The sequence below is a fragment of the Oncorhynchus mykiss genome, chromosome 4 (genome assembly GCF_057628025.1).
Source record: "Oncorhynchus mykiss isolate SJ-2025 chromosome 4, ASM5762802v1, whole genome shotgun sequence".
NCBI classification, from domain to species: domain Eukaryota; kingdom Metazoa; phylum Chordata; class Actinopteri; order Salmoniformes; family Salmonidae; genus Oncorhynchus; species Oncorhynchus mykiss.
Window position 1 is genome coordinate 82,580,713 of NC_143025.1, and position 21,886 is coordinate 82,602,598.

The 21,886-nt window shown below is 42.4% G+C and overlaps 1 protein-coding gene and 1 pseudogene across 2 annotated transcripts; one reads left to right on the top strand and one right to left on the bottom strand.

Moving 5' to 3' along the window:
• The first annotated feature begins 84 nt into the window (after nt 1–84).
• Nucleotides 85–8,711, top strand: LOC110521085 (3'(2'),5'-bisphosphate nucleotidase 1-like; annotated as a pseudogene). The gene is made up of 10 exons (XR_016495006.1): nt 85–93; nt 2,600–2,649; nt 3,537–3,651; nt 3,754–3,858; nt 4,655–4,757; nt 4,883–4,931; nt 5,173–5,339; nt 5,542–5,688; nt 5,806–5,911; nt 6,008–8,711. The product of XR_016495006.1 is annotated as a 3'(2'),5'-bisphosphate nucleotidase 1-like (transcript).
• On the bottom strand, nt 7,373–20,395 carry LOC110522515 (serine/threonine-protein phosphatase PP1-beta catalytic subunit). Its single transcript, XM_021600960.3, has 8 exons — nt 20,089–20,395; nt 17,225–17,356; nt 16,187–16,417; nt 15,931–16,035; nt 15,774–15,845; nt 15,533–15,684; nt 9,064–9,198; nt 7,373–8,974 (listed from the first exon to the last, which is right to left on the bottom strand). Exons 1-8 carry the CDS (start codon nt 20,138–20,140, stop codon nt 8,870–8,872), a joined length of 984 nt encoding a protein of 327 aa, XP_021456635.1. The 5' UTR covers nt 20,141–20,395; the 3' UTR covers nt 7,373–8,869.
• Nucleotides 20,396–21,886: the final 1,491 nt, after the last annotated feature.

The window sequence follows — 21,886 nt, forward strand, 5'->3', positions numbered from 1 at the left end:
GTGATTCAGGAGTCAGGAAAACATAGTCAATCAACAAAATCGGGATTTTGGCTAGAAGATAGGTCTGTTGCTTTATTTGAAGGGATGATAAATGTCAGAAAATAAGAAATTCCAGATTAATCAGGAAAAATCCCATCCCTGCACTTGAGGACTACCTTTAGATTGTTGGTAATAATAACGTTAATTTAACTAGCTTTATTGAATGATAGGGGTCACTGGTAATGTTAGTGTCAATGATTTAAATATACACTAGATCACAAATAGGGGGCGCTGTGATGTAGCCACCATGTCTCCATCTTGGCACTCCCCACAAATGTAAAAAATATTTTTGGACGTTATAGAAATTAATTGATTAATGTCTACATTTATTTTTGTCACATTTATTCTATTACAGAAACCTTAATGCATACTTTAAAATTACACTGCATTCGGAAAGTATTCAGACCCCTTGACTTTTTCCACATTTTGTTACATTACAGCCTTATTCTAAAATTTATTAAATCATTTTTTTTTCACAATACTCCATAACGACAAAGATATTTTTTAAATGTCTGCAAATGTATACAAAATTAACTGAAATATCACATTTACATAAGTATTCAGACCCTTTACTCAGTAGTTTGTTGAAGCACCTTTGGCAGCGATTACAGCCTCGAGTCTTCTTGGGTATGAAACTATAAGCTTGGTACACCTGTATTTGGGGAGTTTCTCCCATTCTTCTCTGTAGATCCTCTCAAGCTCTGTCAGGTTGGATGGGGAGCGTCGCTGCACAGCTATTTTCAGGTCTCTCCAGAGATGTTAGATCGGGTTCAAGTCCAGACTCTGGCTGGGCTACTCAAGGACATTCAGAGACTTGTCCCCGAAGCCACTCCTGCGTTGTCTTGGCTGTGTGCTTAGGGTTGTCGTCCTGTTGGAAGGTGAACCTTTGCTCCAGTCTGAGGTCCTGAGCGCTCTGGATCAGGTTTTCATCAAGGATCTCTCTGTAGTTTGCTCCGTTCATCTTTCCCTCGATCCTGACTAGTCTTCCAGGCCCTGCCGCTGAAAAACATCCCCACAGAATGATGCTGCCACCACCATGCTTCACTGTAGGGATGTTGCCAGGTTTCCTCCAGACGTGAGACTTGGCATTTAGGCCAAAGAGTTCAATCTTGGTTTTATCAGACCAGAGAATCTTGTTTCTCATGGTCTGAGAGTCTTTAGGGACCTTTTGGCAAACTCCAAGCGGGCTGTCATGTGCCTTTTACTGAGGAGTGGCTTCCGTCTGGCCACTCTACCAAAAGGCCTGATTGTTGGAGTGATGCAGAGATGGTTGTCCTACTGGAAGGTTCTCCCATCTCCACAGAGAAACTCTGGGGCTCTGTCAGAGTGACAATCGGATTCTTAGTCACCTTCCTGACCAAGGACCTTCTCCCCTGAATGTTCAGTTTGGTTGGGCGGCCAGCTCAAGGAAGAGTCTTGGTGGTTCCAAACTTCTTCCATTTAAGAATGATGGAGGCAACTATGTTCTTGGGGACCTTCAATGCTGCAGACATTTTTTGGTACGCTTCCCCAGATCTGTGCCTCGACACAATCCTGTCTCGGAGCTCTACATAAAATCCCTTTGACCTCATGTCTTGGTTTTTGCTCTGACATGCGCTGTCAACTGTGGGGCATTACATAGACATGTGTGTGCCTTTCCAAATCATGTCCAATCAATTGAATTTACCACAGGTGGACTCCAATCAAGTTGTAGAAACATCTCAAGGATGATCAATGGAAACAGGATGCACCTGAGCTCAAATTCGAGTCTCATAGCAAAGGGTCTGAATACTTACGTTAATAAGGTATTTCTGTTTTTATGTTTAATACATTTACAAACATTTCTAAAAGCCTGTTTTTGCTTCATCATTATGGAGTATTTTGTGTAGATTTATGAGGATTTTTTGTATTTAATCCATTTTAGAATAAGGCTGTAACATAACAACATGTGGAAAAAGCCAAAGGGTCTGAATACTTTCCGAATGCACTGTATATTATGTGAGCAAAACATACAAATTAAAATTTTTAAAATGTATAAAAACATTTTCCATGAAATTACTAATGTTAAGCTACTGTCCGCGCTACAACAACAACATACTTAAAAACATGAAACTAACATTAACGTTATCTATGTAATGTTAGCTAGATAAAGGTATCTAACGTTAGCTAGGTAATGCGTATGACAATTACCAACAATACATTAGCTAGCCAACGTTTGTTAACGTTAGCATAACGATCAGGTTGCACCATTAACACCGGTATGTAACATTATGTTTGGCCAGTTGAACTTGTTAAATAAAAGGTACATAAACATTGTCTCATCTAATTTACTGGCTGTTGTTTTAATATTCAAACTAAAATACATTAAAATATCATAATTACCGTTTAGCCCGTTTCAGCAGTTTGACTCCATTATTTCAGAACAAATTTTCAAAATCCAACTGCCACTCTCTCGAGCTACAGCCTAAGGCTCGCGATCGAACATGCATGATACAACCGGCTCGAGCATGAATCCGTCAGGCACTTGGACCCATAATTTCTTGCTACTGCTGAGATTGCTTAACATTTCCTGGTATTCCAGGATATACATTTACGACCAGTCCTGAGCACTAACATCTACAGTAGACACTAGTAAGTACCATTCTCTTCTTTCATGGAGATAACGTTAGCTAGCTATCGTGGTAGCTATAAGTGCATTGGTAATCTTCAGGGAAAATAGTGTCTTCAATGCTGTTATGTTATTATTAGCTCAATGGAGATTGCTTTCGATATGAACTAGATACGATTAGCTAGCTAGCTAGCTAACCAGCACTGCAGACTTGTGACACTTGTTAGCTAGCTAGTTGTCTAATGGATGGGGAATAGAAGTTAGAGAATAGACTGATTTGCTTCAAAATATCAGCAGGTTTCAAGCAGTAGCACTATAATACACACACAACTAGCTAGTAACCTTTGGCAGTTGGGTACTCTGTGGAATCATGGACATATACTCAGTTTCAATAAATGAGCCTTATGCTTGTTACTGTAGCTCAGGGGTAGGCAACTCTGTTCCTGGAGTGCGGACGATACTGCAGGATTTTGTTCCAACTAGGCACCACACCTGACCAACTGAGCTAATTGATCAGTTCAATGGTTGCCTAAATTCAAAACACCTGGTCTTCCAGGACGGTTAAATTAAAAACATGAAGTGCATGCGGCACTCCAGGATCAGGGATGCCTGCTGTAGCTACTTAAGTGTGTGTGTGTGTGTGTGTGTGTGTGTGTGTGTGTGTGTGTGTGTGTGTGTGTGTGTGTGTGGACAGACAGACAGACAGATAGTCTATAAGTGCTTAAAGGTGTGCTTTAGCCCAAGTGATGCTGACAGCACAAATACTGTCCATTCTCCTACAGGTAGAGGGTGTGTTGATTCATTCAGTTGACTAACGTGAGTGATCATATAGGTCTATATGCCTTGAGGGTACATAGTGTATATATTCTTTTCTCTGAGCTGTACACTTTTGTATCTCTCCTTCCATCAGCAATGTCGGGAAATCCAGCAGTGGTGATGCGTTTGGTGGCTTCGGCTTACGCAGTGGCAGAGAAGGCAGGAGCTATCATACGGAGGGATCGTGGAAAAAGTTGGACTTACTGAACGTAGAGTGGGGCAAAGTGCTGAATTGATGGAGATTGATAGACAGTGAGATGGAGGCTGAATGTTGTTTATAAATGATGTCTCACTCTCTCTTATGTGGACAGACGGGGGCTAACGATCTACAGACACTGGCAGACAGGCTGGTCCAGCAGAGCATATGTGCCCCCCTATCCAAAAGCTTCCCCAAAATCACCATCATCGGAGAGGAGGTGGGTGTGTATAACATCAGGTATTGCGCTTAAGGGTTGCACTATTGTCTGTGGCAAGTGAACTCAGCAGTCGGGCAAGTTGAGGTTGCCCAAGGTGATTTTTTTTTTTTTTAAACAACAAAACTGCAAAGTTTTCCAGGAAGCCTAAAACGGATCTTTTTGGTTCATCCCTATTGTTTAAGTGAAAGATGGACAATTTATGGCAGCTGGGTAAATTGTGGTTGCCCCATTTAGATAGGTTATTATATATATTTTTCTAACATTGGGGCCACACTGGAAGTGTAACTTTTAGTCAGTGGGAGCAGAGCGCTAGCCGCTATGTCAGATTGCTCTCAGGCGTGAGCTGCGCTTAGAATTCTTGAAAATAGAACCAGAACTTACTTTTACACTGGAGCAGCGCAAGCCTTTCAATGAGCTGGCATGCTTACGCCAGTTTTCTCTGAAATTAATTGGAGTGTCTCACACTCTGCAAAAGTTATGCGTCCGATGTAGCAGGCCAGTAGAACAGATTTTTCTGCTTCCTCCCTGTTGTTTAAGTGCCCTCCCTGCAGTTTTGCATGTAAACAAATGTTATTTTACATTTTCAGGAAAGTGACTAATCTTTGGGCAACCTAAAAAAATACAGCTGACTTGTCCGATTGGCAAGTATTTTCAGACCTTAATGTAAATCCATGCAACTTGCATGAATAGGATCTGTCCTAATGTTACTGACCAATTCATTTTGATGTAAAGATTAGAGTACACAACACATGTTGCACAACATCCCTGTCTTAACAGTGAACATCTCTCACATCAGGATCTGCCAGAGGAGGCTGTCAAAGAAGACCTGATTGAGAGCAGTCAGTCTGAAGAAATCCTACAAGTCCTGTCCATTGGAATACAGTGCCCTGAAAGAGGAGGTGAGACGCAGGGACTTCAGAGCTGAAACTGAAACCTACTGTACTGATTTGGATCATTTTCTGGGTACTGACTTCTCATTCCAGCTGTGTTTCTGTGTTTGAATGTCCCGGTGTCTGAATTTTAGCTGGTTGTGTGGGTCGACCCCCTTGATGGCACTAAAGAATACACTGAAGGTAAGCTTACTACGGCGTTGTTATTTTGCCAGTCTTTTGTTTAGATCACTCATTACAGGCTTCCAACACACACCCTCGATTACTACCAGGTATTTCAGTGTCACTCTTCTCTTACACTTCCTCTTAGACCTATGCATTGTCCTCTTTGACAAAAACCTGGGGAACATTTAATTCAGTTATCTCCTAATCATCAGTGCTGATTCCCTTTTTCACTCTCTCTCCTGTTATCCCTGCTGAGCAGTCGGCCAAGTGTCTTTACCTGCCACATCAGGTCCAGATGTGTCATACGGGGTCGGACGCCCAGCTTCTCAGCACGACTCTCCGTATGGTGACACTGTACTGATCGGCATTTCATATGGAGGGAAGGCCATTGCCGGGGTCATCAACCAGCCCTTCTTCAATTACCAGGTACCAACAAGTGATCGACAAATAATATTTTTGCCTTATACCCTCTCACCTATCAGGGCACGTTGAGTAGGGAGAAAAGATTTTAGAAATAGGGAGCTAACAAATTCTTCATTTTCAGTTGCAAAACATTTTGCTACATTGTGCCCAATTGAACACGACCTTGGTCCGTGAGTGTGTAATGCCCTGTGTTTTGTATCCACAGTTGGGGACGGAGACAGCAGACATGTGGGGAATGCCAGGACTGGGCGCCTTTGGGTTCGAGCTACAGGAGGTTCCGGATGGCCGCCGCATAGTCACCATGACCCGTTCCCAGAGCAACAAACTTGTCACAGACACCGTGGATGCCATGGTACCTCATGATGTGATAAGTTGGCGGAGCATGAAATAAAGTGAAATGAGAAGGTATGGTGGGGGTACATAGATATCAATAAAATGTCTTATTTCTCTGAACCCTTTCTTTGTGTAGATTGTTAAGCTTGTGGAGGGGAAGGCCTCAGCCTGTGTCTTTGCCAGTCTAGGAACTAAAAAGTGGGGCACTTGTGCCCCTGAAGCCATCCTGCATGCATTAGGAGGTAAGCAACATCCTCTTGATCATACTGAAAGTACCTCTAATGAGTAATGAAAAAATAAGTGTCTGCTGTTTTTCTTTCTTGTCCATCCCTCTGCAGGTAAGCTGACAGACATGCATGGCAGTGCGTTGTGTTACGATGCTAATGTTAAGCACATTAATTCTGCTGGGGTGCTGGCCACACTACGCAACCTCCAGTACTACACCAGCACCAACAAGTGCCCCAGTCAGTCCTGCAGGCCCTGATTGATAAATATAATTTTACAACTCTTATTGTCCAAAAACACTGCCAAATTAAAACATTTCTAGCACCTAGTCATAAATGGAATGTTTTAATTTCCATAATTACTTGTATAAAATAATCTGTTGTACCCCAAAGTAACTAATCTTGAGACAAACAACTAGTAATGCGGCATACTTCAAGAAAGGTTCAAATCTCACCTTTCTGGTAAAAATTGTTATGAAGTGTAGTCACTTGACACAAGCAGAACAAATAAAATGTGGTATTTCCAATTCAAAACTATGAACAAGGATTGAAATGACATGCTTTCTAAATATAGTATAACCACAAAATGGCCAACAAAAGTGAAATCTTATAGTATGTTTAATGTTAGAAAATATACACATTCTAAAGGTCTCGATTAAAGCGTCTGACCTGATCGCTGTGAACGTCTGAGCACTAGCTTGGCTTCCTTAACGCGTTTGGAACTCACCTTAATCTTGTCAGTCTGACTTTTGTTTAAATTCAAAGTATTATTTTAATGGCTATAAATCAATCTGTGCTATAGTGATAAAACCACTCATGCTACGTTATCTAAGGATTGCAGGCTTGTGGCTGTGAATTAGGGTTCAGCCAGGAGTTGAACAGTCAGAGGGAATTAAATGGTAGGAGGAACATCCCAGCACCAAGTGGTTTCAGATTTCACATTCTACTTTACACAGGCTCAGAAAATATACCACTGTCTTTGGGAAGCAGGGCTATTGCTCAATGCAAGCCATTTAGATCTACGGCGTCCACATAAATGAAAATGTCAGTCGGAACCCGGTAACAGAACCACGCTGGTCCCCTGAACAGGGGACATTACATCTGAGGTCATAAGTGTAAAAAAAAATGTTTTACTGTATAGATACTTTTGGGCTACAAAAATCATGCCATGTTTGACACTTCTGGTAAAGAATCACATTTGTACAAAATATTTCTAAACAGCCCAGACTGATTCATTACCCAAATGAATGGCACAATAATCATGAAACTGACATAGTAGGCCAAGGGTGCCTTCAAAACATATGAAACGCATGTCCAAATGATTTGATAAAACTGCTGATCTACATTTACAATTGGTTGACAGATATGTAATTATTACCTTTGATGGACAGTGGAACAACACTAGGCCCTCCAACACTGCTCCCACATTGAGTAGCTGCGTTTTAAGGCAGCCCAAAGAATAATGACAGACACGAGAGGCAGGGTCAACAGCACTGTTCCATTTATTCCATTCAAAGAGTGAAACGAAAATTTTACAAATCTCAAAACTGTTTAAAACACTGAGTTTCCAACTTAGATCAGAACAAGGCAAAGGGCGAGATATAGCCAACTTCAAAAACCTAAAATATTATTTGAATATTCCTTAGTAAGCTCATTAGTTGGATGACAATTCTGAACCAGATATTGGAATCATCTCCTCTTGAAAAGGTACACATACTGTATTCACTATTCACGTTCTGATGCCTTGCTGGTCGTTGACATCGTCAGCCTCTTTCGGCTGTCCTAAGATCTACCACTAAGGGGTAGCAATGTCTAAGTAAGTGATCCAGCTACAAAGTGCCATCTCGGCCTCACCCCGAGCTTGGTAAGCATGTGCTTGACCCCCGTGTGATGTAATATGCCATGTTTACAAGAACTGCAGGGGCAATGGGGAATGCTGAAAACAGCTTGTGTAAAGTTAAAAACTTGTAATCGTCTAGTGTGACCAACTGGCCGTGTTTGAGAAATAATATTCAACACCAATAGAAATCCGGTGCCTTTGACTCTTGCCTTAACTTTCCAAGCCACCCCCATCTATACAGGCACACAGTTAAAGCAATGTCCATAAACAGTCTTCAGCAATTGAAGCAGGTTCGGTGGATACGAGGAGAGGGCTGGTGTGATGGACAAGATTGATTCAAAACCAACAGGCATTTTAAACACCCATTTGTTGTGAACCCTTTGAGTTGAGGACACATGACCTTAACTGTACTAGTTGTTAACTGTTAACATTTATACACAGTTAAATGTACAGAATGTGTATACAATACATGCCCAGTGTGTATATACTGTCATTTTGTATGGTTTTGATAATATGCATTTGTACAAGTACTTTCAAAGTTGTTAATAGTTCATTAGTGTCTCCATAAAGAGAGAAATGAGTCCAACGGGGTGAAAATGACTTGCTCCAAACTCAAGAGGCTAAACCATTCCACTCAGTTACTGTAGCCAAAACAGCCAATGTTATTAGTAATATTGTGAGAAGGTTACACATTAGCAGGGTAAATTGTGAGACTGGGTGGAGAGGATCACTCACGTTATTGGTCTTGAAGAGTCAAGGCTGGGGTAAAGAACCCAACTCACTCGCGCACGCACACACTCATATTATTCAATACTTTTTTCTATACCTGAAGGCAGAAAAGCGTCCCTTCAGAATGCATTGCCCCTTTCCACAAAAGGTGTGTATCGTATTGCTGCACCTTAGCAACCCATTTCATAGCATTGAAAAACCACATGTCACTATTAATAAAAATACCAACAAACAAGCAAAGAAAAAAAATACGTTCACAGCAAAGATTTAATATTTTACACATGAAATAGGTGAGTGGGCGTCAGGGGGGCTAGAGCGCTTCCCATAGATGGGAGGGAGGGGACAGGACGTTGCAGGGGGCAATAGAGGAAATGGTGCAAGGAGGAGGCGAGATGGGGGCCAGGCGCTCACCTCTTCTTTGGGGCTTGGGCAGTACGAGGCGGGGTTACAGGGCGTCCCGTGTTCACTCCCCCATATTGGTACTTAGCTTTTTTCTCTGACGGCTTCAAAATCTGAGAGAGAATGTATTAATACTTAGTGTTAACAGCACTGGGAGACTCATCCACAGTGAGTGAGTGTGTGCGTGCGTGTTTGTTCTCACCTGAAAGGAACACATGAGGGACTCATCCACGCTCATCATGCCCCCAGCGTTGTCAAACTCCCCGCAGTAGTTGGGAGCTGAGAACAGCGTCACCAGCTGCCGTTTGGCAAAGAACTCATAGCCGTCCTCAACAACCTTCAGGTACAGAACAACACTTAAGTTAACGAACATCCTTTAGAGGTTCATCCTAATGAACATAGCCCTCAGTATCTCATGCATCCTAATGAACAGTGGTGTAAAAATACTTTAAAAGTACTACTTTAGTCTAGGGTATTTTTTACAACTTGACTACATTCCTAAAGAAAATGATTAAGTTAATCTCCATACATTTTCCACGACATCCAAAAAGTACTCCTTACATTTTGAATGATTAGCAGTAATAGAAAAGTCGAATTTACACACTTAAAGAGAACATCCCTACTGCCTCTGATCTGGCGGACTCACTAAACACATGCTTTGTTTGTAAATTCTGACAGTGTTGGAGCGTGACCCTTGCTATCCGTAAATGAAGGAAATTATGCCATCTGGTTTGCTTAATATAAAGGAATTAGACAATATTTACACTTTTGATAGTTAAAAAGTATATTTACAACCAAATACTTTTAGACTGACTTCAGTATTTTACTGGGTGACTTACTTGAGTCACTCTCTATTAAGGTAGCTTTACTTTTACCACCACTGCTAACGAACCAATAGCCCTCAGTATCATACATCCTAACGAACCAATAGCGCTCAGTATCTCATACATCCTAACGAACCAATAGCCCTCAGTATTAGGTCCGGGACAATAACAGTATCGATACTTGTTAGTATCGTTGCAAAGAAACACACAAAACAAATTCAACTTCTTTAGGAAAACAGCCCAAATGTTGGAAACAAACACCATTATGTTGTCATCCAGTAGGGTTGCACAAAATAACAAATTACGATTTTTGGGGCCAGATATTGCAATTGTGATTTTCAAACACTTGCTAATTTCATAAGACATGGTTAAAACAAGTGTCCAGGTAGAGAAGATCACTTATATATTTATATCATATGAATACATTCTGTGCTAACTGAATACAAAACCAAATCCCCCAAAAAATTGTTGAACATATGAGACAGGATTATTTCACCTACATATTAACAAACACATGAACATGACCAATAGTGTACTATAAGTGCAGCACTTATTAATTCATGACTAACATTGAGCCCCTATTTTCTATACTACCAAAAGTATGTGGATACCTGCTCGTCAAATATCTCATTCCAAAATCATGGGCATTAATATGGAGTTGGTCCCCCCCTTTGCTGTTATAACAGCCTCCACTCTACTGGGAAGGCTTTCCACTAGATGTTAGAACTTGCTTTCATTCAGCCACAAGAGCATTAGTGAGGTCAGGCACTGATGTTGGGCAATTAGGCCTGGCTTGCAGTAGGCGGTCCAATTCATCCCAAAGGTGTCGATGGAGTTGAGGTCAGGGCTCTGTACAGGCCAGTGAAGTTCTTCCACACTGATCTCAACAACCCATTTCTATATGGACCATGTTTTGTGCACGGGGGCATTGTCATGCTGAAACAGGAAAGGGCCTTTCCCAAACTGTTGCCACATAGTTGGAAGCACAGAATCATCTAGAATGTCATTGTATGCTGTAGCGTTAAGAATTGCCTTAATTGGAAGTAAGGGTCCTAGCCCGAACCATGACAAACAATCCCAGATCAAACTTTGCACTATGCATTCGGGCAGGTAGCGTTCTCCCGACAAACCCAGATTTGTCCAGCGGACAGCCAGATGAATTCATCACTGCTCCAGAGTCCAATGGCAGTGAGCTTTACACCACTCCAGCCAACGCTTGACATTGTGCATGGTGATCTTAAAAACTTGTGTGCAGCTGCTCGACCATGTAAACCCACTTCGTGAAGCTCCCGACGATCAGTTATTGTGCTGACGTTCCAAACTGCCTCTGGAAGCAACTCGGTAGTTAGGGTTGCAAAGGGTCGGAAACTTTCCGGTAAATTTCAAGAATTTTTCCGGATATTTTCCATGGGAAGTTAAGCCCGGGAATTTGGGGAATTTTGTTTAAAATCAAACGTTATAACTTAACAGTGAACCTTTTTTGTGGGATACACATAAGGAAATTCTAGGTCTTGTGGCATATTTTGGTTAAACTAACCTCAATTCAATGGAATTGCAACCCTCTTCATGCATAGTGCATTCGTCCATTACATGTGCAGTACATTCGTCCATCACACATACAGCTGATTCAAGATCTTGCACACGAATGAGATGCTACTGAGCCCACACTACTACACTGAGCCAAAGAGTACAGTCGTGGCCAAAAGTTGAGAAAAACACAAATATTAATTTTCAAAGTCTGCTGCCTCAGTTTGAATGGTGGCAATCTGCATAAACTCCAGAATGTTATGAAGAGTGATCAGATGAATTGCAATTAATTGCAAAGTCCCTCTTTGCCATGCAAATGAACTGAATCCCCAAAAAACATTTCCACTGCATTTCAGCCCTGCCACAAAAAGACCAGCTGACATCATGTCAGTGATTCTCTTGTTAACGAGGACAAGGCTGGAGATCACTCTGTCATGCTGATTGAGTTCAAATAACAGACTGGAAGCTTCAAAAGAGGGTGGTGCTTGGAATCATTGTCCTTCCTCTGTCAACCATGGAAATGTGCCGTCATCATTGCTTTGCACAAAAAGGGCTTCACAAGCAAGGATATCTCTGCCAGTAAGATTGCACCTAAATCAACCAGTTATAGGATCATCAAGAACTTCAAGGAGAGCGGTTCAATTGTTATGAAGAAGGCTTCAGGGCGCCCAAGAAACTCCAGCAAGCGTCAGGACCGTATCCCAAAGTTGATTCAGCTGCAGGATCGGGGCACCACCATTACAGAGCTTGCTCAGGAATGGCAGCAGGCAGGTGTGAGTGCATCTGCACGCACATTGAGGCGAAGACTTGGAGGATGGCCTGGTGCCAAGAAGGGCAGCAAAGAAGCCACTTCTCTCCAGGAAATACATCAGGGACAGACTAATATTCTGCAAAGGGTACAGGGATTGGACTGCTGAGGACTGGGGTGAAGTCGTTTTCTCTAATGAATCCCTTTCAGATTGTTTGGGGCATCCAGAAAAAAGCTTGTCCGGAGAAAACAAGGTGAGCAGTACCATCAGTCCTGTGTCATGCCAACAGTAAAGCATCCTGAGACCATTCATGTGTGGGGTTGCTTCTCAGCCAAGGGAGTGGGCTCACTCACAATTTTGCCTAAGAACACAGCCATGAATAAAGAACGGTACCAACACATCCTCTGAGAGAAACTTCTCCCAACCATCCAGGAACAGTTTGGTGACGAACAATGCCTTTTCCAGCATGATGGAGCACCTTGCCATAAGGCAAAAGTGATAACCAAGTGGCTTGGGGAACAAAACATCGATATTTTGGGTCCATGGCAAGGAAACACCCCAGACCTTAATCCCATTGAGAACTTGTGGTCAATCCTCAAGAGGTGGGTGGACAAACAAAACCCCACAAATTCTGACAAACTCCAAGCATTGATTATGCAAGAATGGGCTGCCATCAGTCAGGATGTGGCCCAGAAGTTAATTGACAGCATGTCAGGGCGGATTGCAGAGGTCTTGAAAAAGATGGGTCAACACTGAAAATATTGCCTCTTTGCATCAACTTCATGTAATTGTCAATAAAAGCCTTTGCTTGTAATTATACTTCAGTATTCCATAGTAACATCTGACAAAAATATTTAAAGACACTAAAGCAGCAAACTTTGTGGAAATTAATATTTGTGTCATTCTCAAAACCTTTGGCCACGACTGTACATGCTTTCTGGTAAGTTTTGATTAAATGCAAGTAAAACTAAATGCATGCTATTCAACCGATCATTGCCCGCACCTGCCCGCCCATCCAGCATTACTACTTTGGACGGCTCCGACTTAGAATACGTGGATAACTACAAATACCTAGGTGTCTGGCTAGACTGTAAACTCTCCTTCCAGACTCACATTAAGCATCTCCAATCAAAAATGTAATCTAGAATTGGCTTCCTATTTCGCAACAAAGCATTCTTCACTCATGCTGCCAAACATACCCTCGTAAAACTGACCATCCTACCGATCCTTAACTTCGGCGAAGTCATTTACAAAATAGCCTCCAACACTCTACTCAGCAAACTGGATGTGGTCTATCACAGTGCCATCCGTTTTGTCACCATACTACCCACCACTGCAACCTGTACGCTCTCGTTGGTTGGCCCTCGCTTCATACTCGTCGCCAAACCCACTGGCTACAGGTTATCTACAAGTCTCTGCTAGGTAAAGCCCCGCCCTATCTCAGCTCGCTGGTCACCAAAGCAGCACCCACTCGTAGCACACGCTCCAGCAGGTATAGCTCACTGGTCACCCCCAAAGCCAATTCCCCCTTTGGTCGCCTTTCCTTCCAGTTCTCTGCTGCCACTGACTGGAACGAACTGCAAAAATCACTGAAGCTGGAGATGATTATGTATTTATTTATTTATTTTCTAATGGAAGGATTTAATCATTTGCAATTATGTCTACTTATGATAAGGTAAAAGGTTTACATATGATATGGTAAATATATCCAATGCAAAAAACAACTACATTTAAATGGTATTAATATTAATTTGCATATTTTCATTAATTCACATATATTCCCACGGAAAGTTTCCACCTCTATATATTCCCCAAAATGTGCAACCCTACTCGGTAGTGAGCGTTGCAACTGTGAGCTTGTGGGGCCTACCATTTCGCGGCTGAGCTGTTGTTGCTCCTAGATGTTTCCACTTCACAATAACATTGCTTACAGTTGACCGGGGCAGCTCTAGAACTGACTGACCTATGACGGTGCCAAGTTGAAACTCACTGAGCTCTTCAGTAAGGCCATTCAACTGCCAATGTTTGTCTATGGAGATTGCATGGCGGTGTGCTGGATTTTATACACCTGTCAGCAGCAGGTGTGGCTGAAATAGCCGAATCCGCATACTTTTGTATGCATCTATATACACACACTAAAGTAAGTGTGTATATATAGTATATTACCATTATGAGTAATTAAATAAGCTAAGTTAGTTATTTATTCAGGCAGCCATAGGCTGCAGATAGAATAGGAAGCTTATGATTGAGTAATTATGTACCCTGAACAAAAATATAAACGCAACATGTAAAGTGCTAGTCCCATGTTTCATGAGCTGAAATATGAGCCCAGAAATGTTCCATAAGCACAAAAAGCTTAAAGGTGTTGTGCACAAATGTGTTTACATCACTGTTAATGATCATTTTATCCTTTGTCAAGATAATCTATCCACTTGACAGGTGTGGCATATCAAGAAGCTGATTAAACAGCATGAACATTGCACAGGTGCACCTTGTGCTGGGGACAATTAAAGGCCACTAAAATGTGCAGTTGTCACAATACAATGCCACAGATGTCTCAAGTTGAGGGATATTGCAATTGGCATGCTGACTGCAGGAATGTCCATCAGCGCTGTTGCCAGAGAATTTAATGTTAATTTATCTACCATAAACAATGTACAACGTCGTTTTAGAGAATTTGGCAGTACATCCAACCAACCACATGTAACCATGTCAGCCCAGGACCTTCACATGTCTGTAATAAAACCCTTTTGTGGCAAAAAAACTCATTCTGACTGGCTGGGCCTGGCTCCCCAGTGGGTCGGCCTGGCTCCAGGCTCAACCATGGCTGCGCTACTGCCCAGTCATGTGAAATCCATAGATTAGGGCCGAATGAATTTATTTCAATTGACTGATTTCCTTATATGAACTATTTGTCATGTTGCCTCTTGCTGTCACCACAACTTTGAGGCACTTTTTGCACAGCACTTGCATTTGGTTGACATTGGTTTGCCTGTCGCTAAAATACTGCCAAATCACTGAAGATGTGCTCTTTGGCACCAAATCAACGTTCATTAGCACTAGCAGGACTCATTTTTCCGACACACTGAGGTCAAGCCACAGAGTTTCTAAACATCCTACTGTACGGTCTTTGGTGAAGCCCTTTCTCTTCTCATCACCATCTAACTGCGCGCCTGAAACAGGGATGCTTGTGAATCGCCTGCATGTGCACACCATGCAGAGTGAGAGAGCCCGCTTGTGATTGGTCAGCATCCTTTGTTCATGTAGAGTGAATGCGCATCTCATTGGAGGAGGTACCATAGTGTAGTTTGTTGTATTAATGAAGTTTCAAAGAAAAGTGAAAAATCGCAGCCTCTTGCGACATGGATAGTGAGTGCATGTCAATATCGCACTTACGATTTTAATTTGATTAAATCGTGCAGCCCTATCATCCAGTCACATTTATTTTCCAAGTTTCAGCACACAATGTTTTACTTACAGCAGGTTTTAAAGGTCTTCTTCCTGTTGCGATACTGGTATCGTCACAGCCCTACTCAGTATCTCCTACATTGTTTCAGTATAAAGGCTCTACCTGGTGGGCTCTGCAGATGAGGTCCAGGTCGTGGCGGTTGAGGAACTTGCTGACCACGTCGGCCCCAAAGGTGAAGGAGACGCCCCGGTCGTTTTCCCCCCAGCCCTGCACGTCTTTGTCTGGATCTGACCACAGCAGGTCACACAGCAGGCCTAGCACAGAGAAGGCACGGTCAGCACAGTCAGAGCCGGTCACAAATATATCACAAAACATGTAACTCCCGACACACACGTTAACACACCTGTGTCAGGGACATCAGTGGGCCTCATGATGCGTCGGATTTGCTCCATGGACTGCAGATCAGGAGAGAGACCTGAGGAAAAGGGATGATTGTTAATGAATAATATTTAAAATAATAATAGGGATTGAATTGATAGAAAAGCCCCCATGCATACTACCTCCATGGCAGCAGAAGATCTTCTCATCGATTATAGCGGCAATGGGCAAACAGTTGAAGCAATCTGTGAAGGTCTTCCACAGCTTTATGTTGAATCTGCGTTTGCCTGAGGAACACAACATAGAACGGACATGGAATTATGCTAAGAATTAGTAAAGATCACAAAAGCAATACTATTATGGATCCACCATCCTCACGGAGAAAGATAACTGATTCAGCGTGTGTGTATGTGTGTGTGACACTGCTTCCGGTCTTACACTCGTCATAGAAACCGTAGATGCGGTTGATGGAGGCACATTCGTGGTTTCCTCTGAGCAGGAAGAAGTTCTCAGGGTATTTGATCTTGTAGGCCAGCAGTAGGCAGATGGTTTCCAGGGACTGCTTGCCTCGGTCCACATAATCCCCCAGGAACAGGTAGTTAGCCTCCGGGGGGAAGCCCCCGTACTCAAAGAGCCGCAGCAGGTCTGTGTACTGGCCATGGATATCACCTAGAGAGAGCAGAGGGGTTGGGAGACGACCATTATTTGATGTGCCCTTTATTTTACCAGGCAAGTCACATTGAGATTGACATTGCCTTTCTTTTTTAAAGTGCACCCTGGACACCTGGAAGGAGTGGAGAAGAGAGTGAGCGACTAGACTTGAGCCAGATTGTGTCCTTGCTGGAAGGGAGATGGCCCCATCCGGCAGAGCCGCAGACACTCGAGGGAGACAGCATTTATATCCTCCTGCTCTACTTACTGAGCTAGGCCTTTGTCTCTCCAATGTGTTATTCTATCCTCTCCTTTCTCTCTGACATTTTGGCTTAAAGACAACTGTGTGTGGTAAGGATAGTGCCAGAACCATAAAAATGTATAGAATGGTATGGATAGTGCCAGGACACAAGTTAATTTATAGGCATCTGTGGTTTTATTTGCCTGAAGATTTCTATGAAGACAGGTATGGGTACCTGTTTATAGCTTCATAATTCTGTATTTTATTCCATGAGTTTTAATTTCCTTATTTTTAACTCTATCATTGGGAAAGAGCTAGTAAGTAAGCATTTCATGGTGAAGTCTACACCTGCTATATTCGGCACATGACAAATAAAATGTAATTTGATTTAGGTAGGCTTCTGGACAGCTTTCTTGGCCATGTAAAATCACTCACCTTAGGCCTACGTCAGCTTTTTATATTTTTCTAACCCTGGAATGACTCATTTCTCATATGCTATTTGTGCTCTAAGATACACAGAGCAAGAGAGAGAGAGACAGCTCCAGAGTAAAGATAGAGCAAGCGGGAGAAGTAATTGGACTGACCACAAATTTTGAGCGGCGCCTCCAGCTCCAGTAGGATGGGCTGGCTGAGGAAGATCTCCCGGGACTTGATGCACAACCCCCGCACCTCCGCCTCCGTCATCTGGACTATCTTCCCTGGACGGCATCCTCGCACTTGACAAAAAGATAGGGCGATCAATCATCACAACCATGAGTCATGACCCTGCTCTCCATTGTAATCATGCCGACTTCGTTTCACATTCTTTTTTTATGGCCTTCAAATCAGTGCAGAATATGAAACCACCGTGTAAGTCCTAAAAGAAGAAACAAGTCGGACCAAATCCTTTTGATATCGTTGCAAAATCTCAAATTTCAATGTAATTTCATTCAGATCATCAGATGGCATAGATTTACACTTTGACCAATAATAATAACACTGTTGAAACAAAAACAACTTCCAAGGCCCTAACCGATTTCTAATAGGATGACGACTACCGCATACCTAATGGACATTTAGAAAAGGCCTTCTGCTCGACTTCACAAATGACAGAGGATTGCAGGTCACAGCCATTTGACTTTCATTAACAGTAATCGATTGGCTAATGGTTTTTAGGGAGTCACCGCTAGGACGTGGATGACATTGAGTTGGGATTTTTATTTTATTTTTAAGACTTGCCATTTCGGGTTCAGCAATGTGCTGGCAACATGAAAGGAGTGAGACAGCAAGTGATTGTCACTGCTGCTGTGTGCAGTGTTCCAAGTGGGGATAAAGTGTCTTGACAGCGTGTTATGTATAATTTGATGGTAAAATGCTTTTTATTCATTCATAATATGTATTATTTTGGCTAATAAATACAGATGAGGCTGACTGTATTTTTTGTAAGTTTCAAGTTAAAGTCACGTGCACAAATACAGTGAAATGCCTGTAAACCCAAAAATGCAGTAATCAATGTAGTACTACAAAATAACAACAGTAGGACAAAAACACAATAAATAAAAATAACACAAGAAAGTAAAAAGCTATATACAGGGTCAGTTCCAATAGCATATTTAGACTGAACAAAATTGTTAAAATGCAACAATTGCAACGGTTTCACTGAGTTACAGTTCATATAAGGAAATAGGCCCACCCACTTGGGAGCCAGGACAACCCATCTCTAAAACGAAGTTGAGGCAGCTTATGGTAGAGAAATGAGCATTCAATTATCTGGCAACAGCTCTGGTGGACATTCCTGCAGTCAGCATGCCAATTGGACACTCTCTCATAACTTGAGACATCTGTGGCATTGTGTTTGGCATTGTGTTGTGTGACAAAACTGCACATTTTAGAGTGGTCTTTTATCGTTTACAGCACAAGGTGCACCTGTGCAATGATCATGCTGTTTAATTAGCTTCTTGATATGCCACACCTGTCAGGTGGATGGATTATCTTGGCAAAGGTGAAATGCTCATTAACAGGGATGTAAACAAATTTGTGCACAAAATGTGAGAGAAATCAACTTCTCTAATGAAACATGGGACCAACACTACATGTTGCCTTCACATTTCTGTTCAGTGTAAAATGTGCTGGGCTATTGGAGTGATAGATATACTTTTGTCCGTGTAGTATATGGACACCCTTTCAAATTAGTGGATTCAGCTATTTTAGCCACACTCGTTGTTGACAGGTATAAAATCCAGCACACAGCCATGCAATTTCCATAGACAAACATTGGCAGTAGAATGGCCAGTACTGAAGAGCTCAGTGACTTTCAATGTGGCTCTGTCATAGGATGCCACCTTTCTAACAAGTCAGTTCAGCACTGGTCAACTGTAAGTGCTGTTAATGTGAATTGTAAACGTCTTGAAGCAACAACGGATCAGCCACTAACTGGTAGGCCACACAAGCTCACAGAACGGGACTGCCGAGAGCTGAAGCACAGTGCGTAAAAATAGTTTGTCCTTGGTTGCAACACTCACTATTGTGTTCCAAGCAACATCAGCACAACAACTGTTAGTCGGGAGTTTCATAAAATGGGTTTCCATGGCCGAGCAGCCGCACACAAGCCTAAGATAACAATGCAAAACGTCAGCTGGAGTGGTGTAACGCTTGACACCATTGGAATCTGGAAACACATTCTCTGTAGTGATTAATCACACTTCACCATCTTGTAGTCCATTGGCCAAATCTGGGTTTAGCGGATGCCAACTAGAGGTTGACCAATGCCAACTAGAGGTTGAACGATGCCAACTAGATGCCAACCAGAGGATGACTGATTAATCGGCATTTCAAGTTCATAACAAATCGGTAATCAGCATTTTTGGACGCCGATTACATTGCAATCCACAAGGGGGTTTCAGCTGGCAAACCAAGCGGTCTGCTCGCAAAATCCCCTCTCCCATCAAGGTGTAAAAACTCACGTTAGCGAGTTAGTCGGTAGCTAGCCACTAAAATGTATACAAAAAAACAGCAACATCCATAACTTGAGCTAAATGGTCAACATCTATTTAACTAGTTGGCTAACTTAGTTGGCTAGCTAGTTTGGTAAGCTAGTTAACGTTGTCAATGGCTTGCATGACAGCGCAACACAAATCAAACATATCATTTTGAAAATAAATGTGTTTTCTCTTCGACATGTCTAGTCAGCTAGCTAGGGTGGCTAGCTAGTTGCTGTTAAAATTGTAGCTAGCTCAAACTAGATAGGGTACCTAGCTAATGCTAGCCACAGACACTGTACTTTATTGAACCACCTTCCTCTGACGCGCTAACGTTAGCTAGCTATCTCGCAAACTCAACTGGCCAATGCCAAATATGAGGTTACATTCGTGTTTTGACACCTGAAAATAACATGACATCATGTTACGTGTAAGTACTGTCTCCACCATATAACCGCAGGATTAATTGCAAAATAACATGATATACATACCTTCAAGCAATCGGGAGATGATGCTGTCAACGTTGAGCTCGCTTTCCGCCATTTTCTTCAAAAAACTGAAAACTACTACGCAGAGAGAACTATCTCCTACTCACCACCCGGGGTCGTGGTTTACTACTGTACAGTACAAACTATTTATTTATTTTATTTTTTATTTAACCTATATTTAACCAGCTGGCCAGTTGAGAACAAGTTCTCTTTTACAACTGCGACCTGGCCAAGATAAAGCAAAGCAATGCGACACAAACAACACAGAGTTACATTTGGGATAAACAAACGTACAGTCAATAGCACAATAGAAAAGTCTATATACAGTGGTGCAAAAAAGTATTATACTTATTTTCCACCATAATTTGCAAATAAATTCATTAAAAATCCTACAATGTGATTTTCTGGATTTTTTTTCTCACTTTGACTGTCATAGTTGAAGTGTACCTATGATGAAAATTGCAGGCCTCTCTCATCTTTTTAAGTGGGAGAACTTGCACAATTGGTGGCTGACTAAATACTTTTTTTGCCCCACTGTATATGGGGCTTTGGTGAGAAAATGGATGGCACTGTGATAGACTACATCCAATTTGCTGAGGAGAGTGTTGGAGGCTATTTTGTAAATGACATCGCCGAAGTCAAGAATCGGCAGGATAGTCAGTTTTACAAGGGTATGTTTGGCAGCATGAGGGAAGGATGATTTGTTGCGAAATAGGAAGCCGATTCTAGATTTAATATTGGATTGGAGATGCTTAATGTGAGTCTGGAAGGAGAGTTCACAGTCTAATCAGACACCTAGGTATTTGTTGTTGTCCACATATTCTAAGTCAGAACCGTCCAGAGTAGTGATGATAAACGGGCAGCGATCGGTTGAACAGCATGCATTTAAGAGCAGTTGGAGGCCACGGAAAGCGAGTTGTATGGATTTGAAGCTCGTCTGGAGGTTAGTTAACACAGTGTCCAAAGAAGGGCCAGAAGAATACAGAACGGTGTCGTCTGCGTAGAGGTGGATCAGAGAATCACCAGCAGTAAGAGCGACATCATTGATGTATACAGAGAAAAGAGTTGGCCCAAGAATTGAACCCTGTGGCACCCCCGTAGAGACTGCCAGAGGTCCGGACAAAAGGCCCTCCAATTTGACACACTGAACTATATCTGAGAAGTAGTTGGTGAACCAGGCAAAGCAGTCATTTGAGAAACCAAGGCTGTTAAGTCTGCCAATAAAGAATGTGGTGATTGACAGTCAAAAGCCTTGGCCAGGTCGATGAATACGGCTGCACAGTATTGTATTTTATCGATGGCGGCTATGATATCGTTTAGGATCTGAGCGTGTTGAGGTGCACCCATGACCAGCTCGGAAACCAGATTGCATAGCGGAGAAGGTATGGTGGGATTCGAAATGGTCGGTAATCTGTTTGTTAACTTGGCTTTCGAAGACTTTAGAATGGCAGGGTAGGATAGATATAGGGTTGTAACAGTTTGGGTCTAGAGTGTCACCCCCTTTGAAGAGGGGGATGACCGCGGCAGCTTTCCAATCTTTAGGGATCTCAAACGATATGAAAGAGAGGTTGAACAGGCTGGTAATAGGGGTTGCAACAATTTCGGCGGATAATTTTAGATGGAGAAGGTCCAGATTGTCTAGCCCAGCTGATTTGTAGGGGTCCAGGTTTTGCAGCTCTTTCAGAACATCAGCTATCTGGATTTGGGTGAAGGAGAAATGGGGGAGGCTTGGGCAAGTTGCTGTGGGGGGTGCAGAGCTGCTGACTGGGGTAGGGGTAGCCAGGTGGAAAGCATAGCCAGC